The sequence below is a fragment of the Euleptes europaea genome, chromosome 7 (genome assembly GCF_029931775.1).
Source record: "Euleptes europaea isolate rEulEur1 chromosome 7, rEulEur1.hap1, whole genome shotgun sequence".
Taxonomy (NCBI): Eukaryota; Metazoa; Chordata; class Lepidosauria; order Squamata; family Sphaerodactylidae; genus Euleptes; species Euleptes europaea.
Window position 1 is genome coordinate 82,786,256 of NC_079318.1, and position 14,903 is coordinate 82,801,158.

Sequence of the window (14,903 nt, forward strand, 5' to 3'; positions counted from 1 at the left end):
ATATAAATAATAAACATGCACACGTGCTGCTATAATGTGTTGTGCTGACCAATAACATAAAATGGCTTTTAGAAAGTCTCTCTTGCTGTCGACGTTTAGAGTGTAAGTCCCTTGGGGGCAGGAAAGGAACCTGTCTGTTTCACTCTGTAAAGCATTATCTGTAATGATGATGCAGTGTAGATAAAAATAATGTGGTGGCTTAATGGAGCCTCCATGTTCAGAGGCACTGAACCTCTCAGTACCTGATGCCAGGTGCGAACAGCAGCCAGTAGCCATCATGGAAGTGTGTATGTGATTCTGTGCATGTATTGACTATGGGCTCATTGATATAGTTGGAGTCATGAGGGAACTTGGGGCATACATCTGCTTCCTTAAAATACATACATTGGTCTGCTTTGGCTGTGGCTGAGCTTGAAGATGGGAAACAAATATGCCTGGCAATTTCACAGGGCTTCTACCAGTGGTGGTCTGAATTGCCCCGGTGTGTACAGTGGTGTGCCTTTTTGCGAGCATGAGGGGCTGTAGAATGGCTGTACATATATGCATACAATATTGTGTGCACAAGCACCACTTTGATCACATTCAGATCAGGTTGCTGCAATGCACTTTGTATGGAGTTGCTTTTGGAGAGTGTTCAGAAATGGGTGGCCACAAGAGGGAGGCGTTTTCTATGGTGGCATTTGAGCCACAAAAGGAAATCTGGGGTGTAAATATTTTAATAATAAGTGAATAAATTTTGCATATGGAACACCCTCCCTGTAGAACTTCGCTTGACACCTACACCTCTTAGCTTTAAGTGCCAGGTGAAGAAGTTTCTGTTCTCTTGGGCATTTGGTAGTCATTGACTTGTTCTTCATTGGGACCTATATTGTCTCCTAAAGTTTTCTTTCATCTTGATGTAATTGCTGCTGTTCATAATTTGCTATTTTAGACTGTTTTATTCACTGCAGCTGTAGTGTGTTTTACTGTTGAGTACTGATAATTTTTTATTGTATTAATACTATGCTTAGCATTTGGAACCGTCTTGAGAACTTTGGTTTGTAAGTGGTACAGAAGCATTTTAAATAGATAAACTCTTGTGACTAAATTGTTTTTGGCATTTAGCTGCATTTGCCTAACCATTTCATCACGGATACCAGTAGCTTACGATTGCCAGGTCCCTCTTCGCCACCAGCGGGAAGTTTTGGGGGTGGAGTCTGAGGAGGACGGAGATCGGGGAGGGGAGGGACTTTAATGCCACAAGAGTCCAATTGCCAAAGCAGCCATTATCTCCAGGGGAACTGATCTCTATTGGCTGGAGATCAGTTGTAATAGCAGGAGATCTCCAGCTAGTACCTGGAAGTTGGCAGCCCTGCAGTAGCTTCTGATATACTCGATTGCCTTGATAAAGGAATGCAGTCTGAATGTGATGTTGATGAACAGGAGTGTTCTTTTTTTAAATTGGAGCCCAAGTTGAGTAAGGGAAGCCCAGGGAAATGATCATTCAACTGTACAGAAGCGGTTTCCCAACTTTTTTCTTTAACTGAAACATAGCTAGGGGAAAGCTGTGAATTTGATTTGGACCAGTGGTTGGTGGTAGGGATGCTTAACTTTCCCCAATTGACATTTTTGTGTGTGGCCCCCCAGCTGCTTTTCTCTCTGAAGGCGAATAGATAACAGGGAACAGATAACAGTTCTAGTTCACAATTCCAGCAGCTTTCTAGCCCCAGAAGTTGCTGGATTGTTTGTTATTACTATTCAAAAATGTTTCCCCCCATCCTTCCATGTGCTTGAGTTGGCTTACAAAAAGAGGAATGTAAATTAATTTCATGAGAAAGATTGTTCCACAGCCTCCAGGAAATGACTTCAACGGTCTCTCCCCCTGCCCTCTGCAGCTCTGGAGATTCCATGTGGAATGGAGGTCCTGTGCCTTTATTAGTATTGTAGCTGTGAGAGGATTTTTGCACCCGCAGTTTGTCCCATCATCCTGCAGCTATGGCAGGAGAAGCTGGACCTACCTGAAATTTCCCTGCTGCTCTACTCTGCTTGCAAATGAAAGTGGGAAAGTGTGTCCAGTGGAAGCTGCAGCCGCAATTTGATGCATACCAGAAACCTAAATCCTGTCGGGCAAAAAACACAGACAAGGGAGATTATGCTCTCATGTTTACAAGCCGGGTAGCCGATGCCTAATTCTCACTGAGGTGCTAAATCCATTTCCAGCTGTAGTCTTCATGTGAATGAGTGTGTCTTCATACAATTCCCGCTCCCGCCCACCACAGAAAACTAGCATGTCAAGGAGAAAGCACCTAGACCACCTGCTAATTTTCTATGTCTGGGGATTTTTTTTTTTTTTGGTTTTGTATTGAGGAACATTCCATAATGTAATCTGAGGCGTCAGGTCAACCACTGCAACGAAAACTAGAGCTAACAGAAGAGGCTCAGTAATGTTTCAGTTAACTTTCTCTGAAGTTTATTAGATAGATCGTTGACTTGCCTACTTTGTGCTGTTTCTATAGTCTGGATTGTGATGGCTGAGATTGAATGGAGAGGTGGGGGTGGGTGGTCCTGCCATTTGGGGAGGGGCTGTTTCCAGGTGGCCTTTGGATCCCTTTCAAGGCTGACAGGGGTAGACTGGATTGTCCCTGCATTAAGCTTTTGTGAAAGGCTTTCAGGTTGTCGGTGCTTGATACTGTTTCCCTTCCCTCCCTCTTTCTCTTGCGCTCATTCTCACTGAACCTCAATGCAGGGGTAAATTTAAGGTGCAAGAGTTTTAGCTCCATGAAAGTTAGCAACATTTATCTTCCAGCTCCCCAGTCGGCTACTTTCTTCAAAAATGATTTACTTCTGAAATCTATAAGCGTTGCTGAGCTATTTTTGTTATTTAAAAAAAAACTGGGAATCTTACTAACATTTCTGGTATGCAAGGCACTATAAGCACTCAATAAATCATGGCCCATACTTCTGAAGACTACCAGTTTTCATTAGACTTCAAGGAAAGCAGCCAAGGGAAGTCAAAATGGGGCAGAAGCAAGCCGAAGCTGAGTGGCCCCTACAGTACTAAGCAGAGCTACACTAGGGCTTCGCTTTGTTTTAGGGTTGCCAACATCCAGGTACTAGCTGGAAATCTCCTGCTATTACAACTGATCTCCAGCAGATAGAGATCAGTTCACCTGGAGAAAATGGCCACTTTGCCAACTGGATTCTATGGCACTGAAGTCCCGCCCCTCCCCAAATCCCTGCCCTCCTCAGGCTCTGCCCCAAAAACCTCCTGCCCGTGGCGAAGAGGGACCTGGCAACCCTACTTTGTTTGCTTCAGCAGCCCTCCAGGGTAGTGGCTCACCAGGAATTTCCTCTGTAAGTTAATTGGCCGGTCCTCCCTTGAAGAAGGGTTAAGGCTTTTGCAGAAGGGAAAAGGAGAGGACATTGAAACAGCCGGAAGGGGCCAACTGGCTGCCAGTTCCTTTATTTGCATGAGCAATCCACTTGAATGTTTCTGGTCAGAGGGCTGCACAATTAAAAGATCTTAAACTAAGGGCAGTTTCATAGGTGGTATGGAACTCAATGTATTTTGTGTGTCTCAGTGATGATGTCACAAATCCTGCAGTCTGATATTGCAGTAGTTTCTAGCCATTAATTCTCTCTTCTCCCCCTAAAATTAGAAGAGGCCACATCCTCAAGAGAATTAACACTTAGGTGTCTGTTCAAGAGGGTGTTGAGTAGAATCAGGTGCTTCATTGTGAACCAGGAGCTATTTAAGAGGGTAGCCATGTAGGTATGCAGTAAAATAGCAATATTTGAGACCAGGAGCTCCTTAAGAAACCCCAAAAATCTTGTCTCTAAGGTGTTACTGAACTCAATCTAGCGGAACCAAGAGCTGGAGAATATTTGAAAGTGACCAGAAAGAGATTTTGCTTCCCATGGTCTAAACACAGGTTTCCTCCCCCCCCCCCACCCCATTGTTACTATAGTCAAACAGGCTTTGCGGGTTTCTTGCAATGATATAAGACCCTGCCAAATCTGTTTGATCAGAGGTGAAAGTGGAGTGAGTGTATGGACTGCAAACAGTGATGCTTCTTTTGAATTGCCTTGAATTGTCTCAAAACAAAACACTATTGCCTGTCAACAGCCTAATATACTGTGTGAGATTAGTGGATGTCAAGTTTTTAGATAATTTGAAACAATGGGAAACAATTACATTATTTGTTTAAAACCTCTCCTTCGGAGAAAATGGCTGCTTTGGAGGGTGGACTCTATGGCATTATACCCTGATAAGGTCCCTCCCTTCCCCAAACCCTGCCCTCCCCAGGGTCCACCTCCAAAATCTCCAGGTATTTCCCTACCCAAAGCTGGCAACCCTAAAATATATATTCAATACTCGCTTTCTTACCAAGCCTGAATTTATTTTACTGCTTTAAGAATATAAAACACATTATTTACAACTTTGTTCACATATAAACTTGAGCTCTTTGACATATTTATGGAATGTAAAATTGTAAGTACCAGTTTGTTCGAACAGAATAACAAATGAACCCAGTACTTTAAAATGGGAAGCTCTCATTAGAAGCTCCCAAACAATGCAAGCGCATACAGCTGTCCACATGGGGTTGGATCCCTGTGTGCGAGCAGCCCTGGTTTACTATTGTTAAGACTGCTTACTAGCTGGACCATTAGTCTGACCCAACAAGGCTCTGAGAGGGCCTGTTCAAGGAATTGAATGCTTCTGAGCATAGTGGTAGAGGTATATACTATGTTCACACAAAATCCCAGGTTTGGCTTCTGGCATTTGTAGCGAAGTGTTTTTTTGGGATAGCAAAAAGCTCTTGCAAATTGCCACTTCCCCCTCTGACTCTTTTCCATTATCCCCTGCCTCCTCCAAGCCATGATTAGAACTTCAGTATTCTTTCTCCCCCAAAAAAGGGGGTCATACCCTCACCCAAATTACTCCATGCTCTGCAGATTTTTTGTCAGTTAAATCTATATTTGTATACTGGGCTAACTGCCAACCAACTGGTCCATTCTTCTCTTCGGTAAGAAGGGGGTGGGGAGGAACTGCAAACATCACTCTCTGTTCGGGGTGTGTTGCAACCTCAATCAACTGAATCCGCCATTCCATGAGGTCTCCAGCACTGCTATGTAGTTGTAGTCTGGCTTTAGGCCCAGTCAGGGATCAGCAACTTTGGAATGCTACTGAGGCCTCAGGAGGGCCCTTCGCCAATCCTGTGTCTGCCACTGCACAAAATCACCACCTTGCCCCCTTCCTCTGGGTGGCAGCAGCAGTGGCTGGATTGCGCTACCCCAGAGGAGCTGGGTCTTTCTCTACCACATGGAGGCTGCTTCTCATTGCTCCTCATACTCTGACCCTGTGGCTGTGGGCAAGGCAATGACAACTGCTTGCTGCCACTTTCTCATCTGCATTGTGCTCGCTTCAGCCTCCTCTTCTTCTAGGGTTGCCAGCTCCAGGTTGGGAAATACCTGGAGATTTGGGGGGTGGAGCCTGAGGAGGGCAGGGTTTGGCGAGGGGAGGCACTTCAATGCCACAGAGTCTAATTGCCAAAGTGGCCATTTTCTCCAGGGGAACTGATCTCTGACACCTGGACATCAGTTGTAATAATGGGAGATCTCCAGCCACCACCTGGAAGTTGGCAACCCTACCTTCTTCCCAGTGGTAGCAGGAGTGCCCACCTAAAGGGATTGGTAGCTGCCAGCGCTCCGAGAAATGGGGGTGGGTGGATGAGTGAGCAGTGGCTACATGTGGCATCAGTGCTTTGCACATGGCAAGGGACAATGGCACCCAGCCACCACTGCCCCTTTATTTATCTTTCTCTGGTGGCAGCACAGGGGTTGCCATTCCTTTGGAGAGGGCACTTCCACAACTTCTGTTGTCCAGTGGGAGAGGGGATGTTGGGGTAGCTGCTCCTTGAAGAAGCAATCCCTGAAATGCTCACTTGGGCTGGGGTAGAGGATGAGGAAGCCCCACCTAACAGAACCTTTCTATGAGAATCTCAAAACCTGGAACTAACCCTTCTTCAAATGACTCACTTTCTTCTCACATTCTTCTATTTCCCCCCTGCCTTACCCTTTCCAGGTAAAGAAATTATTAACTCCTCAGGGGGGAAATGTTGCGGTTCAAAAGTACTCTATAAATTCTGAAAATATTCCTATTTTCTATTAATTTGCCCTAATGATCCTCTGGTAACGTTGGTTTCAGGCGCTGTAGTAGGAAAGGGAGTGGTGGTTTTTTTCATATTTGTCCCGCCAGCTTCCTCTCTCCGTCGATGCCGCAACTGCCACTGCCTTCTGGCTGCAATCCAAACAGCACAAAATAACATATTTGTTCTGCCGAGGTCCCTCCTTTTACCGCTCTGGAGACCCGAAGCTCGTCTGTGCTGCGAGGGGCAGACAGGCTTGCTCCTATCAGGGCAGAGGTCTCGTGGGCCGTCAGCAGAGAACAAAAGATCTCTTTGTCTGGGCGGCCTCGGCTGACGGAAGATACAAAACTTGGCATCTTTTCTACAACAGCCTCCGAGCTTCTCTGGAACGATATTAGCAGTGACTAAGTTTAATGTGTGACATATCCTCAAGGCTTGGGGCCAATCGCACTTTTAACAGTAATGTCTATGTTTGGATAAAGAAGTAGTGAGGCAAAGTCAAGGCCAGTCACACAGGCAAGCAGGAGGTCAGTGGCAACCCAAATATACTACAGGCTGGCAGAAGTGAAGCGAGCTAGTGCAGGTACTGGGGCAGTTGAATCTGACACAGTTCCTGTCTTTCTCAAACTGCGGAGCCAGTTTGGAGATGAACTAGGGCCAGGTGAATTCCCATGGGCCGCTTTTATCACCTGACAACTGCTGAGCAAGGGCGAGTACATCATTCTGCCCTGGGAGTGGATAGCAAAGCCAGTGGAGCAGAGCTTAAGGTCCCCAGGTCCCCAACTTGAGTACCGGGGGTACCTCCTGCACAGATTCTTCACTGTATCCCCTCCTGAAGCCAATCAGTTTTTAAAGAAGTCTTGCGATGTGAGGAAAAGCGTTGTCTCGGGCTCTGGGAAGCATGTAGCGGAGCAAGTTCCACAGCTGTAAAGGAAGTAGCTGAGATGGCCCTCCTGCGTGCCCTTGCTGTCTTAACTTGCAGATTGGGCACTGTAGTAGAAGATGCTGTCTGACGATGTGAGAGAATGCGGGAAAGGTGATGGGTGACCTCCAAGATATGTTGGCTAATTGCTTAAGCCCTTTTTGCATCTCATGGGAATGGCTTTCAGTGGCTCCATGTGGTGGGTTTTTTGGCTTAGTTTGAGGGCTTTTGCTCTTCATTGTTCCCTCTCCCCTTGGGTCTCCCAGACACTTCCTGCCAGGTGCTTTCTGTCCCCAGCAAACACCACTAGGCTCACCAGGTTCCACCCACAACTCCCAGACTCTTCCCCCCAAAGTTTTAGTGTCTCACTCCCCCAAGACCTGGCAACAAACACCAATAATCTGACATTTTCCAACACTGGAAACATTTATGTGTGGACATTCACAGTGGCATGGGAAAGGTTTCCCAGTCCGCGTCTGATGTGTCAATGTAGCCCAATAGTTTTCAAACTGTGTTCCAAGGACGCTTGGTCTTCCTTGGATGATTACCAGGGCCTGTTAAGAAAGACAGCTTGTGTGTCGAAACCAACCTCCTGGTCCCTTGCAAAGTACGCCCATAGTGGTGTGTGTTGGGCTGAGTTCCATGAACTAGGCCAATCATGCACAGGAAGTGAGTGGATACCCCAAATCCTTTTCAACACACAGTGGCAAACAAGTTAGTAGGGATAGGATTCTCCGGAGTAAGAGAGTCTGAATACCTGCTGGTTTAGTAGAAATGGGAAGTCAAGTTTTGTGTTTGTGAACTGTTTTTAAGTATCAGTGGAGGAATGAACACTCTGCTTCTTGCAGCACTCTGGTACGTGCCAGCTCTTTGTATATGTGAATATTTGGTCTTGCTATGGCAGGCCTGCCAAGGACTGTTTTGTGCTAACACCACTTTGTTGCACACTTTTTTTTTGAGAAATGCAGCCTCTCATCTCAGTTGCCAAGACATGTGAAGCTAGGAGAGCTCTGTAGTCAAAAATAGCTGGGCCTCTATTGCATTATTGCTCAGCTGTTTGGCAACAGGAAGTCCCGGTCTCGCTTCCTCTTTCTCAAGGGAGGCTGCTATGACAACCCGTTTGCCTTGCCGTACCCTAAGCCGATCATAAGGTTTGCAAATATTTAACCCTCTCAAGTCCCCATGCCACAGTTGCCTATAATGGGTCCAAGGTGCCGCAGTGCAAGGGGCAGAGGGTGCTAATGGTGCTAATTTTCAGGTTGATCCTTCCCACTTTTGAAATCTGACATCAGATGCAGTCTTTGGGCAGCCTACCTAATTTCAGAACTGAAACAGACTCCCTAAACTCAGATGCTGGAGCTGGATGCTTGCACCGGAGCCTGCTAGGGTTGCCAGGTCCCTCTTCGCCACTGGTGGGAAATTTTTGGGACGGAGCCTGAGGAGGGCGGGGTTTGGGGAGGGGAGGGACTTCAGTGCCATAGAGTCCAGTTGCCAAAGCAGCCATTTTCTCCAGGTGAACTGATCTCTATCTGCTGGAGATCGTTTGTAATAGCAGATCTCCAGCTAGTACCTGGAGCTGGCAACCCTAGAGCCTGCAGAAGGTCTGGATACTAGTATTCATACAGGGCCTGGGAAATCCAGAGGCTTCATGGAGGCTGCCAATCATAGGAGCTGATGTTTCACGTTCCTGTTTTATTCTTTGCTTGAAGAGGGCTTAGAGGCCTGAAAGCCCACAGTGTCCACTTATTTACAAGGTAAGCTCTCAGGGACAAACTACACATTATGGGCAGGTGTGGGTCAGCCTGTGGCTGAAATCTCCTCCCCCCCCCCCGCCTTTTCAAGTGCGGAAATAATCATGGGAGACTGTGTCAGCACGTAAAAGGGTGTGAGTGGGGGGGGACGACAAGATCACATAGTGCCACTATGCTAGGGGCCCCCTTGTGGCAATTTTTAAATGGCGAAATTCTAATCTAAAATGGCATCGGCAGCCACAGGTTGTCCCATGTGTGCCTGTAAATGTGAAGTTTGGCTCAGCCTCAGAACCTGAGGTTCCCAATTTAAACTCTGAAATCCCTGACACAGCTATTTCCCTTTAAAAACAAAAACTTAAATTGCAGTTGAGCTTGCACAAGAGCTGAGCTTGCTTGGTCAAATCCCTAAGCCCTTTGATAGCCAGTTCGGCATTCTGTAGGCTTGTGGGAAGATGGAAGCCCCAACACTTTGCAAAAGTAACTAAGGACCTTTGCGACCAAGCTAGCATATTTTTTCTAAATATATTTGTTTTTACAGTCTGTGCACACCCAACTATTTCTGACAGCATGCCTCACTGGGAATGTTATCAAAGTGGGATCGTCTGTGAAGAAGGGGTTCTTGGTCGTTTGTTACAAGCAGAAGTCTTCCATCCTCCCTGCCTTCTATTTTGTTTCCACTGTAGCTGAATCACTTCTGCCTGAAGCCCACTTCTGCTAGTCATTTTGATGTCATTCCCCCCCCCCGCCCCACCACAATGGGTAATACCCACCCTCAATGGAGGCATGAGAAAAGAAGACCTTTCTCTCTTGCCTGTTGGATGCTTAAGGACAGTGCAGCTCGGCACGTGTGATGGGGGTGGTGGTGGAGTTTCTCAATCAGACACACGGTTGTCATGGTTATTGGAAGCAGAGAGGTACAGGAGAAGATGAACTGCATGGGTGTCTTTAAAAAAAAATCCCCACCTCCTCTTCCTCCTCCTCTTTGCATCTCTTCAGTCTGGGCTTTCCAGAGTCAAGTTGGTCTGCATGCTGGGTTTTCCTTTCTGCACTCAGTGACATTACTGGAAGGGATTGGGGGGCGTAGTTAGGTAGTTCAGTAGCACCCTGGCTGGATGCGATGAGTTATCCTACGGTGTATGAGAGGCAGCTCAGGCTTGGAGTTTCAGGAAGCTGCGGTCGGGAACCGCCTGTAGCTGGGGCCAACTGGAACGGGCGACAGCCATATCGGAGGGCAAATGTTGGAAAGGTGCGTGAGGAGGACTCTGGCTGGATTAACTGCTTCTTATATACTCGGTGGGCTGTCACGTGGGCGTTTGTTATTGGGGAGGGGTGTTTCCTGCATGAAGGGAGCAAATTTCTTTCTCCAGGCATCTGAGGAGGCTGGTGGCATATATTTGTCCCTAATTCATTTTTCCCTTGGTGTGATTGAGTGGGTTGATATATTTTGCACTCGGGGTCTGAATGATGTTTGTATATGTGGTTTGGCTCACTCACTTGAGCCATCTGTAATGACATACTCAATGGGCACCTTCTGGCATTGTGCTTGATTTTGGTGTGCACGCTATCCTGGGTTGCATGGGTTAGTTTGTATTGTGAGGGGCAGTTGCTGCTCTGGGTAAAGGGCTGGGCTAGGTAAACTTTCAGGGTCAAACTAGACACTAGAGGACCCATGAGTTGATCTCAAGTGCATTTTTAACTGCTAAATAGCACCTCCTTTGGAACAGTGTTGCAGTGTACAGAAAAGGAATTTCATTCTTTAACCCTATGCCATTTTTCCAACCTACATCTACTGTTTCCTCATTGGGAGAAACCTATAATCTATAAAAGGCAACCTGTGTTTCTCCCAGTAGACATAGTTGCACTAGGGAGCTGTGGAAAATGACACGGGAGGGGGAAGGGTTAACTTCCTCCCTCTTGTGGCCCAGATCTGAAGGGGGGAATGCAGCTGCTATTTATTACTCAATTATTATTCAAATATTATTCAGTTCACATATTTTCCAGTGTCTTGTCTAGTCTGACCTTCAGACTCTTGCAACTCTGTAGTGCTGAGATTCTTTAACATTGCCCACAGTTCTGAACACAGCAACTAATTCCCTCCATGAAAATACTAGGGACGGAGCCGCTGTGTTCCTGGTTTGAGGAGTTTCCTGCCAGCGCGTGGTCAGCATGAAAGATGTTTTTGTGTGTGTGTTATAGAAGGTAGTGAAGGAGCTGGCTGGAGGAATGCATGGTTAAGGTGTGCTTTTGCACAATATACCTGGAGTTAATTTGTGAGGGTGGGCAGAAGGGGGCTAGCAGATTCTCTTGGCTTCCAAGGGTATGAATTCATGTTCTCCTAATTTTGAACAGATGGCATTCTTCCCAGTTCTGAATGCGGTGAGACATCTTAGTGTGTTGATATTTACACAGTTGCCTTACATTATCAGTAGGATTTGAGATTTTGGGGATTCATTTGTAAAACTTCCCACCAAATTACTCTCCAATTTTCAGAGGTGCAGGCAGAGAAAGGTCTTTCCCCAAACCTGTTCCCTGAGATCTTCAGGTGGAGATGCCAGGAACTGAACCTGGGACCTTTGACACACAAAACATCTGCTCTGCCTCTGGGTGGCAGACCCTTTTGTAAAAGCAGTGTATTTCAACTCCAACATGTATTTGTCTGTGTGGTCCCCTGTCCTTCAGTTATGCAAAGGCTGGCAGAACAACAATGAGGCATGATCTAACTACAGATGTGTGTGTGTGTGTGTGTAAAAAGGGCAGGGGAATATTCTTCAGCTCAAACCCCTCTGTGTCCTTAACCTAGCCTGAGTACGGAGGACCATTTCCAGAGAGGGACTTTCTGCTGATGATATTAACTCACCTCTCTCTCTCTGTCTCTCTCTCTCTCTCCATGCAGAACAAAGAGAAAGAAAGGATGAAGGAGAAAGAAAAAGATGCCCGCTACACCAATGGGCACCTCTTCAATTCCATCACAGTTTCGGGCATGACCATGTGTTTCGCTTGTAACAAGAGCATTACAGCCAAAGAGGCATTGAGTTGTCCCAGTGAGTATAGCATGTGTGAACTTGGAAGGAGTGTGCGGTGGGGGATGCTGCCTCCCAGCACTTAAGTCAGGGACTACTAGCTGCCACATGACCACATGGATTTCCCGGACAATTAAATGTTCTAATATTCAGGGGACTTAAGTTGTTACCACGTTTGACGGTTGGGAAAGAATTTCTCCCAGGCCAAATTGACAGTGGCACTGGAGAGGTGGATTGGGGGGGGGGGGCTTCATCAGCAAGCATTATGGCTCACTTGCATGAGTAATCCAAGCCATTCATTTTCCAGGCACCATTCTGCAGGACAGCATGCTTTCTCCTTGTGTCTTTCAGTGCCATAGCTAGTGATTATTGTGTCTGGGGCTGGTTTGGTAGTGTCAATCTTTTTGGCTTTTTATTTTCTTTTATAATATTTATATCTTGCACTGTCAACCAGCAGTTTCTAAGGCAGTTCTTTTGTTTTCTCAATTTCACACCAATAATTTTGTGGAGGAAAGCTCTTTACTGTCCTTTACTATGGTCACGCAGGGCCAATGAGAACCTGACTAGAAAAACAAATCTAATAGGCGAAGGAGACAAAGTTGTTACTCCCTCTTGCATTTCAAGCAGTTTGCTCTTCATCAAGAAAATGCAAAATGACTTTAACTTTTCTTTATACAAAAGAACTGCTGCCAGTAATTTCCTGTAGTAATAACTAGATTGGATCCAGCCAGCTTTTTCACACAGTCTTTCTCAATTCTCCTTACGTCCCACATGGCTTTTTATAGAATCATAGAATCATAGAGTTGGAAGGGGCCACCAGGGTCATCTAGTCCAACCCCCTGCCCAATGCAGGAAATTCACAACTACCTTCCCCCCCCACACCCCCAGTGACCCATGGAGACCTCCATGGATGTCTCATGATCCTCAGCAGAGCTGCAAAGGGAACCCCTTCCTCCCTCTTTCACAAGTGGAAATGTTGATTGGATCCAACCCACTGATGGATTATAATGTATGTATGTTCTGTCAAGTCACAACTAACCTCTGGCAACCCCAACAAGGGGCTTTCAAGGCAAGTGAGTAGCAGAGGTGATTTGCCATTGCCTTCCTCAGTAGAGTTTTCCTTGGCAGTCTCCCATCCAAGTACCAACCCTGCTTAGTTTAGATTATTAACCCCAGCAATAATTGCTGATAGTGATTATAGGGCTGAGCGAATTCCTATAGTTTTTGTTTGGTGTAGGGGTCAGTCTTTCGCCAGTCCTGAGGATTTGACCCAAAGACCTTCCATAGAATTTTGCAAGCTACAGTGGAACAGAACGCTAAAATTCATACCATGGCGAGGGTATGGTCCACTTCCCTCCTTCCCCAACTTTTACCCCTCTCCTCCCATTGTCTGCAGGGACTGTGGAAAAAAAATTCTGATCCTGTCATTTGGAGAAGGTTCTGTAAGTACTTGGATCACATCTGACAGATCAGAAGTGCATACTTCACTTCTAGGCTCAGCAATGGAATCTGGTACTTACAGGACTCTTTCTTATTGCTAAGATCAAGTCTCCCACTCTAACTTGATCATACTGCTCTTTGGAATGCCTTTGCAATGGAACTCGATTCAGTGAATAGGCCAAGGGTGTGGGGACCCTGATGTGACTGTGACATTTGATCTAATTGCATTTTGCGAAAGTGAACTGGTTGTAGCTCCTTTTAGATCAATGTAACAAGATTATTTTACATCCTCCTGATTCAAGTTATTTGCTTGAAATACATTGGGATCTACACCTTTGCAGAAAGAGCTTGTCCCATGCACTTGTTATATTGGGAGGGGGGAGGTTGTCCTTTTTTAGCATGCTGTCCTTGTGGTGTGTTTTGCCATTCTGCCTGGCCTCTCTAACTGTGCAATGCTAAGAACACAGCCATCTCTGTTCATTGAAGTCAGTGAGCTTAGAAGGGTGCAACTCTGCTTAGAATTGCACTCTAAGTCTCCCAGCAAGTTCTGGAGTTTGATAGCTCCACAAGCCAGACTTTTATGAATGCAAATCGTAGCACTCTTCTTCAAGGAATAATAAAGAGTTTGGAGTTCATAGAACAGTCACTTTCCCAAGAAATGAGCCGTGTACAGGAAACGCTACAGGGCTGAGTTCCTACAACCTGCTCCAGTCGTCATTCTGGCTGCAGCATTCTGCACCGACTGAAGTTTCTGAACACTTTTCAAGGGCAGCCTCATGTCGAACACATTGCAGCAAGCAGATCTGGGGTTGTGGCTCAGTGGTAGAGCATCTGCTCGACATGCAGAAGGTCCCAGGTTCAGTCCCTGGCATCTCCAGTTAAAAGGGACTAGGCAAGTAGGTGAAGTGAAAAACCTCTACCTGAGAGAGCAGCTGCTGGTCTGAGCAGACAATACTGACTTTGAAGGACCAAGGGTCTGATTCAGTATAAGGCAGCTTCATGTGTTCATGTGTTCAACCATGACATGCTCCACAGTGGCCAGATCTTTTCTGCCCAGGAAAGGCCTCATCTGGCTAACCAGTTAAAGCTGGTAAAAGGCACTCCTGGTCACAGCTGCCACCTGCTTACCAGCAGTAAGCTTGGGACCAAGAGTACCTGCCTGTTCCTTCAAGGAACAAATAAATTCAGGAGAAATGTTCTCCTTGAGGAAACACCAACCAGTCGTCTTTGTCTGTTAACAATCAATCATATTTACTAAAGATGGCCATCCAGCAGCTGTAAGAATGTATATGAAGTTTTCTTATTCAAAGTAAGGCCGTTTGTCTGCTCAGCATTGTCTACTCTGACTGGCAATGGCTCCACAAGGTCTTAGTAGATCCCAAATAATCTAGGGGCACTGAAACTAGTACTCTGCTCTTCTACTCCCCATAGATCTTAAGCAAACTAGACAGTAGATACACTGCTGTGTTTGGATCCCTGATTTGCAGCTTCTGCAGGAGGCTGAAAGTGCATCTAGTCCCACTGCTGTTGGAGGCCAAACCCATTATCACTCTGATAGCCATTTTAGCATCTCAGTAGCAGGAAGTTTTAAATGCCCCAGCTGGTGGAAACAATAAAAGATAACTAATATGATTAGAAGAGA

General features: G+C 46.1%; 1 protein-coding gene across 4 annotated transcripts in view; it reads left to right on the plus strand.

Moving 5' to 3' along the window:
- The window catches only part of ARHGEF2 (Rho/Rac guanine nucleotide exchange factor 2), a 142,913-nt gene that overhangs the window by 82,953 nt on the left and 45,057 nt on the right, over nt 1–14,903 (plus strand). For all 4 annotated transcript variants that reach the window (XM_056852646.1, XM_056852647.1, XM_056852648.1 and 1 more), the window contains one exon: nt 11,695–11,842. In XM_056852646.1, coding sequence (XP_056708624.1) covers nt 11,695–11,842 — 148 coding nt within the window. The remainder of the gene's footprint in view (nt 1–11,694; nt 11,843–14,903) is intronic.